General features: G+C 54.8%; 2 protein-coding genes and 1 pseudogene across 2 annotated transcripts; 1 reads left to right on the top strand and 2 right to left on the bottom strand.

Annotated features, from left to right (window-relative positions):
* Window positions 1–3,085: 3,085 nt before the first annotated feature.
* On the top strand, window positions 3,086–4,018 carry LOC122110612 (olfactory receptor 5-like). Its single transcript, XM_042683193.1, has one exon. The coding sequence runs from the start codon at window positions 3,086–3,088 to the stop codon at window positions 4,016–4,018; it is 933 nt and encodes a 310-aa protein (XP_042539127.1).
* Window positions 4,019–7,028: 3,010 nt separating this feature from the next.
* Window positions 7,029–7,964, bottom strand: LOC122110611 (olfactory receptor 5-like). Its single transcript, XM_042683192.1, has one exon. The coding sequence runs from the start codon at window positions 7,962–7,964 to the stop codon at window positions 7,029–7,031; it is 936 nt and encodes a 311-aa protein (XP_042539126.1).
* Window positions 7,965–15,164: 7,200 nt separating this feature from the next.
* LOC122110559 lies at window positions 15,165–16,089 on the bottom strand (annotated as a pseudogene).
* Window positions 16,090–16,606: the final 517 nt, after the last annotated feature.

Here is a 16,606-nt window from a genome sequence, read left to right as displayed (position 1 = left end):
CCGGTGTCACCTGTTCTTCCTTCTCTCCCTCCCATCTCCACCCCAGAGGTGCCCAGTTCACTGCCATCCATGTCCCCTGCACTCCCTGGCTGCACTTTCCATCTTTTTTCCTGGAATTCTGTGCCCTCCACCCTCCCACAGCTGTGAGGGGAGTACACTATACATGGGGAAAGAATACCGACTCCTCAGAGAAAGAGAGTAATTCAGGAAACAAGTCTTCTGTTTCCTTGTCTTTGGGGCTTGTTTCAGTTTGTATCTTGTTTTCATACATATGACTTGTGATTCTCTCCTGATGCTATCCTGGCTGGGTCTCCCTGTGTGTGAGAATTGAGAATCCTGTGTAGTTTGTCACCTCTCAGATCTAACTCCTGCATGTCAGAGAACATGCTCCATTAGTCTCTAACCTTGGCTTACCTCCCTTCACATGATTTGTTCTAGTTCCATCCATTTCCTGAAAATGACATTATTTTTATTTCTACTGACTGTGTAAAATTCCATTGTATGTAGGCACCACATTTTGTGGGTCCACTCATCTACTGTGGGGCATCTGGGCTGTTTCCATATCTTGGCTATTGTGAGTGGTGCGGCAGTGAACATGGGTGTGCAGGTGTCCTTGTCATATCCTGGCTAATGATGCTCAGGGTAGATGCCCAGGAGTGGTATGGCTGACTGGTAGGGAAGGTCTGTGTTTAGTATTTGGAGGAACCTGTAGACTGCTGTCCTGAGTGGCTGTACTAGTGCACATTCCCACCAGCAGCACAGTAGGGTTCCATGTTCCCCACCTCCCCTCCAGCACTTTTTCTTGTCTTTTGTTGTTGTTGTTGTTGGTCATGAGGCTTGAACTTGGGCCTGGGCGTTGTCCCTCACCTCTTTAGCTCAAGGCGAGCACTCTACCACTTGAGCCACTGCATCACTTCCAGTTTTATTTATTTATTTTTGTCCGTCATGGGGCCTGAACTCTGGGCCTGAGCACTGTCCCTCAGCTCTTCAGCTCAAGGCTAGTGCCCTACCACTTGAGCCAAAGCGCCACTTCTAGCTTTTTCTGCTTATGTGGTGCTGAGGAATCGAACCCAGGGCCTCATGCATGCAAGGCAAGCACTCTACCAATTGAGCCACCTTCCCAGCCCCTCACTTCCAGTTTTCTGGTGGTTTATTGGAGATGAGTCTCAGGGACTTTCCTGCCCAGGCTGGCTTTGAACTGTGATCCTCAGATCTCAGGCTTCTAAGTAGCTAGGATTACAGGTGTAAGCCACTGGTGCCTGGCTTGTTCTTGTCTTAATTTGGAATATTGGCCAGTAGAACTGGATGAGATAGAATCTGTTTTGATTTGCATTTCCTTCATGGCCATGGATGGAGAGCATTTCCTCCTGTGTTTTTATGCCATTCTCCCCTCTTCTCTCCTTAGCTCCCGCCCATTTAGTGATTGGTGTGTTGGGTTTGGGAGGGGCAGTGTCGTGAGCTCCTTTTGTGTGTTGGTTTTCAGGCCTTTTTGGGAGGTGTTGCATAGCCTCCCCCCCCCCCCCGCCTTTTTTTGTCTGTGGTGGATCTTGAACTCTGGGCCTGGCAATGTTGCTCAGCTCTTCAGCTCGAGGTGAGTGCTCTACCACTTGAGCCACGGCACCATTTCTGTTTTTTTTTCTGCTTATGTGGTGTTGTGGAATTGAACCCAGTGTCTCATGTATGCAAGGTAAGCACTCTACCACTGAGCCACCTTCCCAGCCTGAACAGCCTGTTTTTGTGTTTGAGATGGGGTGGTGTTTCCTGCTGGGCCAGCCCAGGCTCTGGTCCTCCTATCCCTTTGCCCTTTTTGCTGGAGAGCAGGCGTGTCCCCTGCACCCACCACTGGGAGTCTGGAATGTTCTGAGTCTGGTTCCCTGCACTGTACACGGTGGTGGCCTCCGGCCCGGCCTTCTTCCTGAGGAGGACCTGAGTTATTCTCTCGTTAGGACTGAATGAGACTCGGGGAGCGTGGGTCACACATTGTCTCTGTGCTTTCATGGGTGGCTGAGTCTAGGCTGTGGGGTGGAGCTGGGTTGGAGCCTGGCTCTCTCGGGCTGTTCCCTCAGCCCTAGGTCCATTACAGCTCCCTCCAGCAACATTGGGGGTTGTGGAGGTGTCAGGGAACTGGAGTGGGGAAAGAGGAGACTGACCTGGACAGCCCCATTGGCCACTGCATCCTCTCCTCACCCCCACACCTCGCCTGCCCATAGCCCCGCCCATCCCCAGGAGACTTGCCTCAGAATCCTGCTTCATGCAGCTCCAACTGGCTTGGCTTCTACCCACTTGGTTTTGGGGAGTCACCTTTATGTGTGACTCCCTGCATCTTCCTTGTAGAGCCAGGGTGGGGTGGGATCTTCGCAGTGAGGGGAGAGGATATTCGTCCCCACGCACACCTTGTGTGGCTTGTTTCCTGCATCACGTGCAGTGGGTAGGAATTGATATTCCAAGAAATAGAACTGCAGATCTCAATCTGTGTGCAGAAGATACAAAGGAATGTGCTGGGAAGGTGGCTCAGTGGTAGAGCGCTTGCCTTGCATGCCTGAGGCCCTGGGTTCGATTCCTCAGCACCACATAAGCAAAAAGAAAAAAGCTGGAAGTGGTGCTGTGGCTCAAGTGATAGAGCACTAGCCTTGAGCTGAAGAGCTGGGGGACAGTGCCCAGGCCCAGAGTTCAGGCCTGACAACCGGACCTCCCCCCCAAAAAAATACAAAGGAAGTGTTACTGGAAAGGGCCAGGTTTTGTTTCCACCCACAGTACCATTTCCTGTGCTCATTTCTCCTTTAGAGCCGCCGTGAATGCTCAGAGCACTGTTCTCTGCCCTTCAAATCAGTGGTGTGCCCGCCATCCTCGATTTAGTGAGAAGAGGAGCAGGCTCTGGGCCCGTGGCTGAGGGGTGTCCCTGTGGGACAAGACCTTGCCCTGTTAGAGGACGCCACTCCCCAATAGATGATCTCTGGTTTCCATCCTGGGATTTGAACTCAGAGCTTTGAACTTGCTGTGAGTCCCACCCCAGTCCTTTCCCAATCTTCCAGGACTGGGGACCCCCAGAGACTCCCTGTCAACCATTTCCTTTTTCTTCCCACAGATGGAGGTGGCCAACTCGACCCGGGTCCAGTACTTCGTCCTCCTGGGCCTCTCCACCTGGCCAGGTGTCAGAGCCGCCCTGTTCTTTGTCTTCCTCACCCTCTACCTGCTGACACTGCTGGAGAACGCGCTCATCGTCTACCTGGTCAGCGCTCACAGTGAGCTCCGCAAGCCCATGTACTTCTTCCTGGCCAACCTCAGCTGCCTGGAGATGAGCTATGTGTCTGTCACCATGCCCACGCTGCTGCTGGGGCTGTGGGCTGGGCCCTACCACATCCCCTTCACCACCTGCATGACCCAGCTCTTCTTCTTCATCTCCCTCATCTGCACTGAATGTACACTCCTTGCGTCCATGGCCTACGACCGCTATGTGGCCATCTGTCGGCCCCTGCACTACCCCCTGCTCATGCGGCCCCAGGTCTGCATGGCCTTGGCCACAGCCTCCTGGCTGGGGGCGCTAATGGTTTCCGTGGCCAAGACCACGTGCATTGCCAGCCTGTCCTACTGTGGCCCCAACATCATCAACCACTTCTTCTGTGATGTCTCCCCGCTGCTTAACCTGTCCTGCACCCACGTCGCGCTCACAGAGCTGGTGGACTTCATCTCTGCCATTGTCATCCTTTGGGGGTCCCTTCTTGTCGCTGTGGCCTCCTACGTGGCCATCGGCAGGGCAGTGCTGCACATGCCATCGGCTGCTGCCCGGCGCAAGGCCTTCTCCACCTGCACCTCGCACCTGGTGGTTGTGGGCATCTTCTACTCTGCCACCATCTTCATCTATGCCCGGCCCAGCCGCATCAAGTCCATGGACCTAAACAAGATGCTGTCGGTGATCTACACGGTGGCCACGCCCATGTGCAACCCCATCATCTACTGTCTGCGCAACAAGGAGGTGCAGTTCGTGTTCCACGCGACTCTGCGCAGGGCCTTGGGTTGACAGCCGGCTGAGGTTGAGGACCTCAGATACGGACCTCCGATGACAGATACTGGGCTTTGGGTTCCGTGTCTGAGCCACATCTCAGCCATCTGGGGTTCTGCTTTGCTCCTCCTACTTGTGTTTTTAGGTTGCTTCGGAGGAGGCACACAAGCTATGCACCCCCACCAGGATTGCAGGCTTGGTTCCCAGTATCAAACCTTTTATTGAGACAATATCAAATTCAGTTTTTTTTTTTTTCCCAGTATGTTCACAGAGCTGTTCAACTGTCACCATGAGGAAATTCAAGACATTTCATGACACCCAGAAAAAAAATTAGAGGTTAAATTAGAGGTCATTCTAATAGGTCTCTTGTATCCCCAGACGTGAGAAAGGACTCTCCTCTCTTGTGCTGTAGGATTTCCCGTTTGGACAATGGAAGGGTGACTTTGGCCACAATGTACTGCGCTCACAAACGAGTTGACTGACACCTCTTTGCACCAGTACTTGAAGACAATAAAATATAAAAATAAAGAATGTCCTGTTTGGGCATTTGGTAGAGGTAGGATCACGCAGGCTGTGTGCGATGGGCTTCTTTGCAGGGCATGATATGTTCAGTTTTGTGCATTCTGTTATGTTTGTCAGGACATTATTGGTTTGTGTGCTTTTGTGTGAACTCAGAGCTTTGGCTCTGTCCCTAAGCTTTTGTGCCACAGATCCACTTCTGACCCTGCCTCCCACTGGTTAATTGGGGTGAAGTGTCTCATGGACTTTCCTCCCCTGGCTGGCCTCAAACCATGATCCTCAGGCCTCAGTCTCTGGAGTAGCTAGGATTACAGATGTGCCCAGCACCTAGCAGCTTTATTTTTTTTTCTTCTTCTTTTTTAAAATAACCAAACCTTGCTGCGCTGTGAGGATGTTGGGGTCCCCAGGTGCTGTCATACATGGTTTCCTGGATGTGTGGACTACCCTGCAAAAGCAGCTGTGGGTGGAGATCTCAGTCATGCAGTATTTCCTCTGTGGAATGTGCATGCTTGTGTGTGTGTGTGTGTGTGTGCGCACGCACACACACACACGTGTGTGCGCATGTGGACGTATCTTCAGGATAAACTTCCAGAGTTCATCAGATAGGTGCCCAGGAATTCAGAAGCCCACAGCTTCCTGCATGTGCTAATGGTTACCCTTCTAAAACGTCCCCTGCTCCGCCCGCCCCACTGCCTAGCTCGGGTAGAAGCTCATGCCAGACATGTTTGAGCAACTGGTTAGGATCTGAGAGAGAAGGGCCAGAGCGTGGAGGTGTGGGAGCTCTGCAGGCCTGAGGTGAGTCAGAGGCAGGGTGGGACCCCGAGCCCGAGAGTTCTGTACCACCTTCCTGCCCTCCTCCCCAGGTATGTGTGTGTGTGTGTGTGTGTGTGTGTGTGTGTGTGTGTGTGAGAAAATTGTATTCACTCTATGCTATCTGTATTCACACTGTGCTACCTCTGTGAACTATATTGCACCCGCTTTGCGTGCTTGGCATGAAGTCTGCATCTGCACAGGATGTTTCTCCAGCCGTCAGCTTTGCTCTGTACAGAGTGGATGAAGCCGTGCTCAAAGGTCAGGGATGCAAAGGGAGAAGAGGGAGTTGCCCACCACTCCTTCCTGCTCTCCTTAGCTGTCCATCTGCCTTGGGCACCTGGGAGTCTTTGGGGTCCCCCTGCCCCTTCCAAGTCCCCAGGCTACCACAGCCCCCACGCGGCTGCCGCTGCTACCCAGAACTCCTGGGAAATGCAGTGCTTGAGCAGTGGCAGCTCTGGAATCGGGGATCTGAAGTCAACCAGGAGCCGCGGCAACAGCATGGCTGAGGCGTCTCTTTATTTTTTTTGGTAACACACTCCTTTCTCTGGCAGGGAACCTCTCATGACTCTGAAGAGGAACTGAAAATCCTTACAGTAGGATGACCGAGTCATTTCTAGCAGGTCATCCTCCAGAGTTCATTATAGTGCATGCATTCAACTACAAGATACCACACATGCCAGTCAGGGTTTCAATAGACAAAATATACTACATTCCCATACTCTCCTTCCCTTCGCAGATGAGCACATCCCTCACCCTTGTTCTGTTTTCAAAGCTGCCAGCCGTCTGCCTTGACCCCCTCCTCTGAGCAAACCCGCCCAGCGCCTGCCCGTGTACACGTGTCATGCAGTGCAGGCACCCCACTCTCCTTTCCTCCCCGCCTTCCCCTGTGCCCATCCCTCCGTCTGCTTCACTTCCCATGTCAGTCCATGTAAATAATGATGCAGCTGGTTTTATACTAGCATATGTACACGCTCCTACTTGTGTATATCTTTTGGGTCTAGCTTCCACACGAGAATGAACACACACAAGACTTGGTTTTTGGGTCTTGGCCTTGTCTCCCATGACATCTTTCAGTGGCATCCATCGGCTGTGGTCGCATCTTTCCTGACAGCGGGTGCTCTTGCACCGTGCATGCACACACCGTGGTGAGTCCACTCAGCTCGGGGGACTCCGTGCTGTGGAGGTCACGGGCAGCGCTGTTCTGGACCCCTTATAGTTGTGGTGGTGTGTTGTCGTTGTGATGATGGGTTTATTGTTATGATAACTACCGCCGTTGTCTCACAGGAGCTCACCGCCCCATGTGTCCAGTCCTGTTGTGGGTTCTCTCTGTGCTAGGAGCCACAGGCCTAGCCACTTGAGCCATGTTTGCCTTCCGTGGATACTTGACTAACTTCTCCAGTCATCTCCCCAAAGCAACATTGACCCCCAATGTTACAACTTTCCATCATTCGTTTTTGTGCCTCTGTGCTGGGCACACAGCCATGCACATGTACCAAATACACGATGGTGTGGGGGTCAAATGCCAGCTCTCTGTGCAGACTCCCCAGTGGTAGAGGTGGACACTGCCTTGCTGGTCACTGGGAAGCTGCTGCCCCCTCTGGCCAGCTTCATCTCCCAGTGCAGGACTCCTGTCTTCTCATTCACAAGTCTCCATAGGGGGCATCTAGAATGTTCTCTGCTGTCCCTGGCTGCGGGCTCAGTGCCCAGAGGCCCCTCGCAGCGCTGCCTGGACTTCCCGGCTCCGCAGGCCGTAGACCACTGGGCTGCATGCAGGTGTGATCACTGCGTACAACACGGACAGCACCTTGCTGTGCTCTGCGGCCAACCTAGGGCCGGACCAGGAGTACACAAGGAGCACCACAGAGTAGAAGGTGCCCATGACAGTCAGGTGCGAGGCACAGGTGGAGAAGGCCTTGCGCCAGGCAGTGGCCGATGGCATGTGCAGCACCGCTCTGCCGATTGCCACGTAGGAGGCCACAGCGACCAGAAGGGACCCCCAGAGGATGACAATGGCAGAGATGAAGTCCACCAACTCTGCGAGTGCCACGTGGGTGCAGGACAGGTTGAGCAGCGGGGATACGTCACAGAAGAAGTGGTTGAGGACGTTGGGGCCACAGTAGGACAAGCTGGCGATGCACGTGGTCTTGATCACCGAGACCACTGGCGCCCCCAGCCAGGAGGCTATGGCCAAGGCCATGCAGACCTGGGGCCGCATGAGCTGGGGGTAGTGCAGGGGCCGGCAGATGGCCACATAGCGGTCGTAGGCCATGGATGCCAGGAGCAAGCACTTGGTGCAGATGAAGGCAATGAAGAAGTAGAGCTGGGTCATGCAGGTGGTGAAGGGGATGCGGTAGGGCCCAGCCCACAGCCCCAGCAGCAGCGTGGGCATGGTGACAGACACGTAGCTCATCTCCAGGCAGCTGAGGTTGGCCAGGAAGAAGTACATGGGCTTGCGGAGCTCACTGTGGGTGCTGACCAGGTAGACGATGAGCGCGTTCTCCAGCAGCGTCAGCAGGTAGAGGGCGAGGAAGATGAAGAATAGGACGGCTCTGACACTCGGCCGGGTGGAGAGGCCCAGGAGGATGAAGTACTGGACCCGGGTTGAGTTGGCCAGCTCTGGGGACTTCTCCATCTGTGGGAGACAAAGGAAACTGTTAATAGGGCGGCGACTGGGAGTGCCCAGTCTCAGGTGGTTGGGAAAGGACTGGAGTGTGGCTCACATGGGAGCGTGCCCACCCAGCTAGGGCAAGGCTGGGAGTTCAAGTCCCAGGATGGAAAACCAGAGATGTTTTGGGGAGAGTGGGTTGAGTGACTGCAGCTCCCAGTGTTCCCAGAGGCTCTGCAGGAGAAATGAGCTCGGTCAATGGCTCTGTGGGCGGGAGCAGAACGTGGCCCTTTCCGGTTACTCTTCCTTTTCATCATCAGCCACATTTTGAGATCTGCAGTTTCATTTCTTGGAAAGGCAATTCCCACTCCCTGGACGCCATGGGGGAAAGGAGCCACATGAGGTGTGTGTGGGGACGGGAGGGAGGCAGGGGAGCATGAGGGACGGGGCGTTGTCCAAAAAGACACTGTGCCTGACTGTGCGACTGAGCTCTGTGCATCACCTCTGCAATGACAACAGAAATGAGAAAAAATAGTAGCTCCTCCTCCTGCTCCTGCTCTTCCTCCTCCTTCCTCCCCCTCCTTCTCCTCTTCCTCCTCCTCCTCCCTCCTCTTTTCCTCTTTACTCTTCTTCCTCCTCCTCCTCCTCCTCCTTCATCCTCCTCCCTCCTCTCTTCCTCCTCCTAATTTTTCCTCTCTTCCCTCCTCCCCCTCCTTCCTCTCCTCCTTTTTCTCCTTCCTCCTCCTCTCCTCCTCCCCTTCTTCCTCCCCCTCTTCTTCCTCTTTCCTCTCCTTCTCCTTTCTCCTCCTCCCTCCTCCTCCCCTTCTTCTTCCTCCCCCTCCTTCCTCTCCCTCTCCTGTCTCCTCTGCCTCCTCTCCTTTTTCCTCCTCTTCCTCCTTTCTCCTTCTGTTTATTTTCCTCATCCTTCTCTTCCTCTTCTTCCTCTTCCTCTTGCCCCACCTCCTCCTTTTCCTCCTCCTCTTCCTTTTTTTTTTTTGTCGGTCGTGGGGCTTGAACTCTGGGCCTGGGCGCTGTCCCTCAGCTCTTCAGCTCAAGGTGAGTGCTCTACCACTTGAGCTACAGCGCCACTTCCGGTTTTCTGGTGGTTTATTGGAGATAGGAGTCTCACGGTCTCTCCTGCCCGGGCTGGCTTTGAACCGCGATCCTCAGATCTCAGCCTCCTGGGTAGCTAGGATTACAGGCGTGAGCCACCAGCGCCTGGCTTCCTCCTCCTCTTTCGCCTCTTCATCCTTCCTCTCCTCCTTCTTATCCTTCTTCTCTTCCCCTCCTCCTCCTCCTCCTCTTCCTCCTCCTCCAGGGTTCTCCTCCTCCTCCCTCCTCCCCTTCTTCCTCCCCCTCTTCCTCCTCTTTCCTCTTCTTCCTCTTCCTCCTCCTCCTTCCTCTCTTCCTCCTCCTCCTTCCTCTCTTCCCTCCTCCCCCTCCTCCTTCCTCTCCTCCTTCCTTCTCCCCCTCCTCCCCTTCCTCCTCCTCTTCTCCTCCCCTTCTTCCTCCCCCTCTTCCTCCTCTTTCCTCTCTCTTTTCTCCTCCTCCCTCCTCTTCCCTTTCCTCTTCCTCCCATTCCTCTTCCTCCCACTCGTTCCTCCCCCTCTTCCTTTTTCCTCTGCCTCCTCTTCCTTTTCCTCCTTTTCTTCCTCCTCTTCTCCTCCTATTCTGCCTCCTCTCCCTTTTCCTCCTCTTCCTCCTTTCTCCTTCTCCTTATCGTCCTCATCCTCCTCTTCCTCTTCTTCCTCTTCCTCTTCCTCTTGCCCCACCTCTTCCTCTTTCTCCTCCTCCTCTTCCTGCTCTTCCAGGATTATCCTCCCTCCTCCCCTTCTTCCTCCTCCTCTTCCTCCTCTTTCCTCTCCTTCTCCTCCTCTTCCTCTTCCTCCTCCTCTTTCTCCTCTTCCTCTATCCCCTCTTTCTCTTCCCCTTCTTCCTTGCTTTTCTTCCTTCTCCATCCTCCCTTACTCTCCTCCTCCTCCTCCTTCCTCCTCCTCATTCCTACTCTTTCCTGTCCTTCTTTTCTCATCCTCCCCCTCTTCCTCCTCCTGCTCCTCCTCCACCTCCTCCTGTCTTCCAGGCAGGATCAGGGTTGGCTCCAGGACGCCATGCCTCCCAGGCAGCGGCTCATTATGCACACACGACCTTTTCCAAAAATGATTTTGGCTTCACTTTTTTGTTTCTTTGTTAGTGTTTCAGAGAAGATCAGAGAAGTTTCTATACTCTTTCCCCTCTAGCCGCCCGTGCAGACATGGTGGATGTGCTTCTCACGCCGGCTTGTTCATGACCTGGGGTCTGCTGATGAGTCCCCAGGCTTCCACCAGGAGCCTCTGTCCCTGCCCAGGGTGGGGCGAGAGCCTCTGTGCCTGTGCCCTTGTCACAGCTGTGTGTCACCCCACAGGAAACATGGTGGTGCACCAGGAGGACAGAGGGCCCGACCCACGCAATGGCCGGCTGCAGCCCCACTGCCAGCAGAGCTCAGGAAAGTCCTGTGTCACACGATCTGAGTCCCTGCCGGCATGTGCTGCCTGATCCCTGGGGCGTGCAGGAGGGACACTCAGAGAGGACATCGCTCATGTCTGTCTGTCTGCCTCTGTCTGTTTGTCTCTCTGCCTCCATCTCTCTCTCCCCCACGCCTTGCCCCTGCTTCCCCATCTCCCTCTCTCACCCTCTCCCCATTCCTCTCCCCTCACTGCGAAGATCCATCCCACCTTGGCTCTACAAGGATGATGCTGGGAGTCACACGCAGAGGTGACTCCCAAACCACAGGACCACCAAGCTGGGAAAACTGAACAGAGTTTAGTGAGCTGGATATGATGCAAGCCGCCTGGGGCCGGCAGGGCGATGGGCAGGTGCTGTGGGGGGGCGGTGAGAAGAGGACGCAGCCAATGAGGCTGTTGGCATCAGTCTCCTCTTTCCCCACACCTGTTCCCTGGCACCTCCATCACCTCGGACGTTGCTGGAGAGAGCTAAAATGGACACGGGGCAAGGGGACCACCTGAGACCCAGGACTGGAGCCAGGCTCCCACCCAGTTCCACCTCCAACAGCCTAGACGCGGCCACCCATGAAAGCACAGAGACAATGTGTGACCCACACTCCCCGAGTCTCATTCAGTCATAAAGAGAGAATAACTCAGGTCCTCCTCAGGAGGAAGGCCGGGCCAGAGGCCACCGTGTACAGTGCAGGGAACCAGACTCAGAACATTCCAGACTCCCAGTGGTGGGTGCAGGGGGCATGCCTGCTCTCCAGCAAGAAGGGCAGAGGGATAGGAAGACCAGAGCCTGGGCTGGCCCGGCAGGAAACACCACCCCATCTCAAACACAAAAACGGACTGTGCAACACCTCCCACAAAGGCCTGAAATCCAACACACACAAGGAGCTCAAGACACTACCCTTTCCGAACCCAACACATCAATCACTAAATGGGCAGGGAGCTAAGGAGAAACTTCTCAGAAGAAGAGGGGAAAATGGCACAGAAACACATGAGGAAATGTTCTCCATCTCTGGGCATGAAGGAAATGCAAATCAAAACAGATTCCACCAGATTCCATCTCACCCGAGTTAAACTAAACAACATTATGACTTTGAGCAAATGCTGGCAGGGAAGTGGAGAAAAGGAGCCCTACTGTGCTGCTGGTGGGATTGTGAACTAGTACAGCCACTCAGGACAGCAGTCGGCAGGTTCCTCCAAATACTAAACACAGACCTTCCCTCCCACCCAGCCATACCACTCCTGGGCCTCTACCCTGAGCATCATCAGCCAGGATATGACAAGGACACCTGCACACCCATGTTCACTGCCACACCACTCACAATAGCCAAGATATGGAAACAGCCCAGATGCCCCACAGTAGATGAGTGGACCCACAAAATGGGGTGCCTACATACAATGGAATTTTACAGAGATATTAAAAAGAATAAAGTAATATCATTTTCAGGAAATGGATGGAACTGGAACAAATCATGTGAAGGGAGGTAAGCCAAGGTTAGAGAGACTAATGGAGCATGTTCTCTGACATGCAGAAGTTAGATCTGAGAGGTGACAAATTACACAGGATTCTCAATTCTCACACACCGGGAGACCCAGCCAGGATAGCATCAGGAGAGAATCACAAAGGTGCTGTGCCTGAGCCCCAAGTCATATGTATGAAAACAAGATACAAACTGAAACAAGCTCCAGAGACAAGGAAACAGAGGACTTGTTTCCTGAATTGCTCTCTTTCTCTGAGGAGTATTCTTTCCTCATGTGTAGTGCATTCCCCTCACAGCTGTGGGAGGGTGGGGGCACAGAATTCCAGGAAAAAGGATGGAAAGTGCAGCCATGGGGTGCAGGGAATATAGATGCCAGTGAACTGGGCACCTCTCAGGGGGAGATGGGAGGGAGAGAAGGAGGAACAGGTGACACCAGAAGAAAGAAATGTGCTCACCGTCTAACTCCTGTGAAGGTAAGCTGCGCAGATCACCTCTAAAACAACACTGAGCTAAATCAACAGTCGGGCTGGTGGGACGATTCACGTAGTCCAGTGCTTGTTCAGTCACCAAGAGGCCCCGAATTACACCCTTGTCAGGGTCACCAAAAAGAAAGCTTTGTGTGCAGGCAGGAGTGATGGCTCACTCTTGTAATCCCAGTTCCTGAGGTTGGGGCAGGAGGACTGCAAGTTGAGTGCAGCCTGGGCTTCCTAGGAAGCACCTGTCTCCAAGAGAGAAAAATGCAAAGCCTTTCCTCTCTGCTGTTCCCTGTCCTCAGCACCCTGAGTCTTCCCTCAGCTCAGGCAGAAGGTAACTGGTACATATCCTCTCCTTGCTAAGCAGCCTCAGTAGAGGTGAGCGCCCAGCCCTGTGCACTCTGCTTCTGCTGAGAGGAGGAGAACAGCTGCAGCCTTCAGTCCACCCTGCTGGGCCTCTCTGTCCCGAACCAGCACTCAGCTTGGTCTGGCCAGGCTCTGATTTGGGATGCCCAAGACCAACTGTGACAGGCAGACAGAGAGCAGAGCTTAAGCCAGAGGTCTGTCCTGCCCAGGAGACCAGCCAAGTCCCTGTGCACAGCAGGGGAGGAGGAGGGTAGAAGAGGAGAGAGAGGAGGATGGAAAGAGGGGAGGGAGGAGAGGAGAATGCAGGAGGGGTGGGAAAATAGGTGAGGGGGAAGCAGGAGAGGGAGGATGAGGGGAAGGGGGGGATCTCTTTCTTCTCTGCCCTCTGAGCAGGGATGGAGGAAAGTAGAAGAGAGGAGCTTCCACAGGTAGCCTCCTGTCTGGGTTCAGGGGACAGGGATGAGGGAGGGTAGCCTCTGGGGTGGACGGGCACAGGGCATGGTGGGGCAGGATGGGCAGGCAGCTCTGCTGTCCTGGGAAGCACTGGCATGCAGCTTGGGACCCCCAGGTGGCTCTGTGGCTGGGCTCAGTCTCAGGAAAGACAGATCTGCTGTCTTCTGTATGGCTTTCCTGAGCTGGGAACTCAGGCCTTGCCCTGCCAGGCAGGTGCTTTCCCATGTCAGCCTTGCCCTGACTGCACACACAGTGTCATAGGCCGGCCCATGAGGGGAACAGGGCAGAGCGGGGTCCAGGGCCTGCGCAGTAGGAACAGATGCAGTGGAGAAAGAAGACAATCCTGACAGGAACCCAAAGGGCTGGGACCTTTTTATTGCTGTGATTCAGTGCAGAGGTTCCATGGTCAGTGACACCTCCTTCCTCCCCCTCCCCAGTCCCTCCTCTTCTCCCCCCCCCACCGCCCCACACTGCTTATTTTCCAGGTGGAGCACATTGAGTACAAAGACTGCATTTTCCCTCCCTACATCCCTCCCTCTCTCCCCCATCCCAAGACTCCTCTTCCCCCCTCACAGGTCCCCTGTCCTGGCCTTAATGTGGCCGCTAGTCTGTGCCTGGCCCTGGGCGTGGTGGGTGGTGATCCTCACTCGGGGTCTGGGGCATTCAGGAGGCTAGAGTGGGTTGTGACAAAAAGACAAAGCCTGTTGGGCTGTGGATGGTGAAATGGCGGAGGTGGTAGCGGAGCCAGGCTGCGGGGCCCCGGAAGGATGGGCCTGGCTGGCTGGACTCCACAGCTTCTCCAGATGAGAAGTCTGGAGCGGGTTCTCTTTTTTTTTGGTCGGCCGTGGGGCTTGAGCTCTGGGCCTGGGCGCTGTCCCTCAGCTCTTCAGTTCAAGGCGAGCGCTCTACCACTTGAGCCACAGCACCACTTCCGGTTTTCTGGTGGTTTATTGGAGATAGGAGTCTCACGGTCTCTCCTGCTTTGAACCTTGATCCTCAGATCTCAGCCTCCTGAGTAGCTAGGATTACAGGCGTGAGCCACCAGCGCCCGGCTGGAGCGGGTTCTCTATGTGCAGCCGCAGATGGGGTGAAGGAAGGTGATCTGCGCATTCAACCTCCGCCAAGTGCAAAGGCACAGAGACGACAAATGGCAGAGCAGGGGCCACTGACCTCACATTTCTGGAATCCACACAACACAGACACAGAGAAGACACAAGCCGCCCAGGAACAGGGCCGGCCTCTGCCGGGACCCGGCTGGTGCTGCTCTCCTGAGCCCCCAGCCCTCTTTGCATTTAGTGTTTTGGTTATTGATTTGGTTTGATAGATTTTTCTGTGATAAGGTCTGTGCAACCTCTGAGCTAGCCTCGGTCTGTGGTCCTCTGGCTTCGGCCTCTTGAGCCGCTGGGACTGTGGGCAGCGTCCCCACCCTGGACAGCATCAAAGGGAAATGTGTTGGTCGCCTTCCCCCTGCCCTGCAGAGGAGAGCAGAGCCCTTCTCATGTGCCCACCCCTCCTCTTCCACACACCAAGGTCTTTCCTGATCGGGGTGATTCTCTGCTCCCCAAACGCTGGACGGAACCATGTGACTGCGCACCACCTTGGTGTGACCCCAGGATGTGGGCAGTGACATCACAAAACTATGGATGTCCAGCCATGAACCGTGTTCCTCCTGGGGGTTTTAAAACGAGGATTGGTACACAGACAGACAGACAGACGCACACACGCTTGTGCACACACACACACACACACACACACACACACCTTGGCCGCCTAGTACAAAGGGAGTGTGGTAACCCACTGCAGAGCTCGTGAGTGGGACACGGTTCCACGTGGGTCACCAGCTGCAACCTTAGGGATTTGTACACTTGCCTCTGGCTGGGTCGGAGGTGGTGTGGGAATGGAAAGTTTCTCTGCAGCTGACGTTGTGTGTTTGGGGGCGCTGGGGCTTGGGCCTTGGCGGGGTCAGGACCGGCCCAGGGTCTTGCGCACGGCGTCATGCACCTCCTTGTTGCGCAGACAGTAGATGATGGGGTTGCACATGGGCGTGGCCACCGTGTAGATCACCGACAGCATCTTGTTCAGGTCCATGGACTTGATACGGCTGGGCCGGCAGTAGATGAAGAGGGTGGCCGAGTAGAAGATGCCCACTACCACCAGGTGCGAGGCGCAGGTGGAGAAGGCCTTGCTCCGGGCAGCGGCCGACGGCATGTGCAGCACTGCCCTGCCAATGGCCACGTAGGAGGCCAAGGTCAACAGAAGAGTTCCACAGAGGATGACAATGGCGGAGATGAAGTCCACCAGCTCTGTGAGTGCCACGTGGGTGCAGGACAGGTTGAGCAGTGGGGAGACGTCGCAGAAGAATTGATTGATGATGTTGGGGCCACAGTAGGACAAGCTGGCGATGCAGGTGGTCTTGGCCACGGAGACCACCAGCGCCCCCAGCCAGGAGACTGTGGCCAAGGCCATGCAGATCTGGGGCCGCATGAGCAAGGGGTAGTGCAGGGGCCTGCAGATGGCCACATAGCGGTCATAGGCCATGGATGCCAGGAGCAAGCACTCTGTTCCGACAAGGATGATGAAGAAGAAGAGCTGGGTCATGCAGGCAGTGAAGGGGATGCGGTAGGGCCCAGCCCACAGCCCCAGCAGCAGCGTGGGCATGGTGACAGACACGTAGCTCATCTCCAGGCAGCTGAGGTTGGCCAGGAAGAAGTACATGGGCTTGCGGAGCTCGCTGTGGGTGCTGACCAGGTAGACGATGAGCGCGTTCTCCAGCAGCGTCAGCAGATATAGGGCGAGGAAGACAAAGAACAGGGAGGCTCTGACGCCTGGCCTGGTGGAGGCCCAGGAGGACGAAGTACTGGACCCGGGTCGAGTTGGCCAGCTCCATCCGTGGGGAGAAGGAAAAGGAAACAGTAGATAGAGAAGTGTCTGCCGCTCTCTGGTCCTGGACGATTGGGAAAGGACTGGGGTTTTGCTCACATGGGAGAGTGCCCGCTCAGCAAATTCAAGGTTCTGAGTTCAAATCCCACATTGAAAACCACAAAGTTTATTTTGGTGGGAGTGTATTGAGAACACTGGAACCCCATGGCAGGGCAAGGTCTGTGGGAAATCTTGTCACACGGGGATTCCCCTCGGCCACGGTTCCAGAGCCTGCTACTCTTTTCAATAAATCGGGGATGGTGGGCACACCACTGATTTGAAGGCCAGAGAACAGTGCTCCAAGCGTTCACCGTAGCTCTAAAGGAGAAATGAACACAGGAAATGGTTCTGTGGGTGGGAACAAAGCCTGGCCCTTTCTGGTCTCACTTCCTTTGTATCTTCTGCGCACAGATTGAGATCTGCAGTTCTATTTCTTGGAATATCAATTCCTACCCACTGCACGTGATGCAGGAAACAAGCCACAC

The sequence above is a fragment of the Dipodomys spectabilis genome, unplaced genomic scaffold, assembly GCF_019054845.1.
Source record: "Dipodomys spectabilis isolate Male_0828 unplaced genomic scaffold, ASM1905484v1 ptg000080l, whole genome shotgun sequence".
In the NCBI taxonomy this organism is placed as follows: domain Eukaryota; kingdom Metazoa; phylum Chordata; class Mammalia; order Rodentia; family Heteromyidae; genus Dipodomys; species Dipodomys spectabilis.
Note: the sequence above shows the minus strand (reverse complement) of the source record. Positions and strands in the feature narration are given on the sequence as shown.

Bases quoted from the DNA above. Each gene is read 5' to 3' on its own strand.
- LOC122110612 (XM_042683193.1), top strand. From the start codon at position 3,086: ATGGAGGTGGCCAACTCGACCCGGGTCCAGTACTTCGTCCTCCTGGGC.
- LOC122110611 (XM_042683192.1), bottom strand. From the start codon at position 7,964: ATGGAGAAGTCCCCAGAGCTGGCCAACTCAACCCGGGTCCAGTACTTC.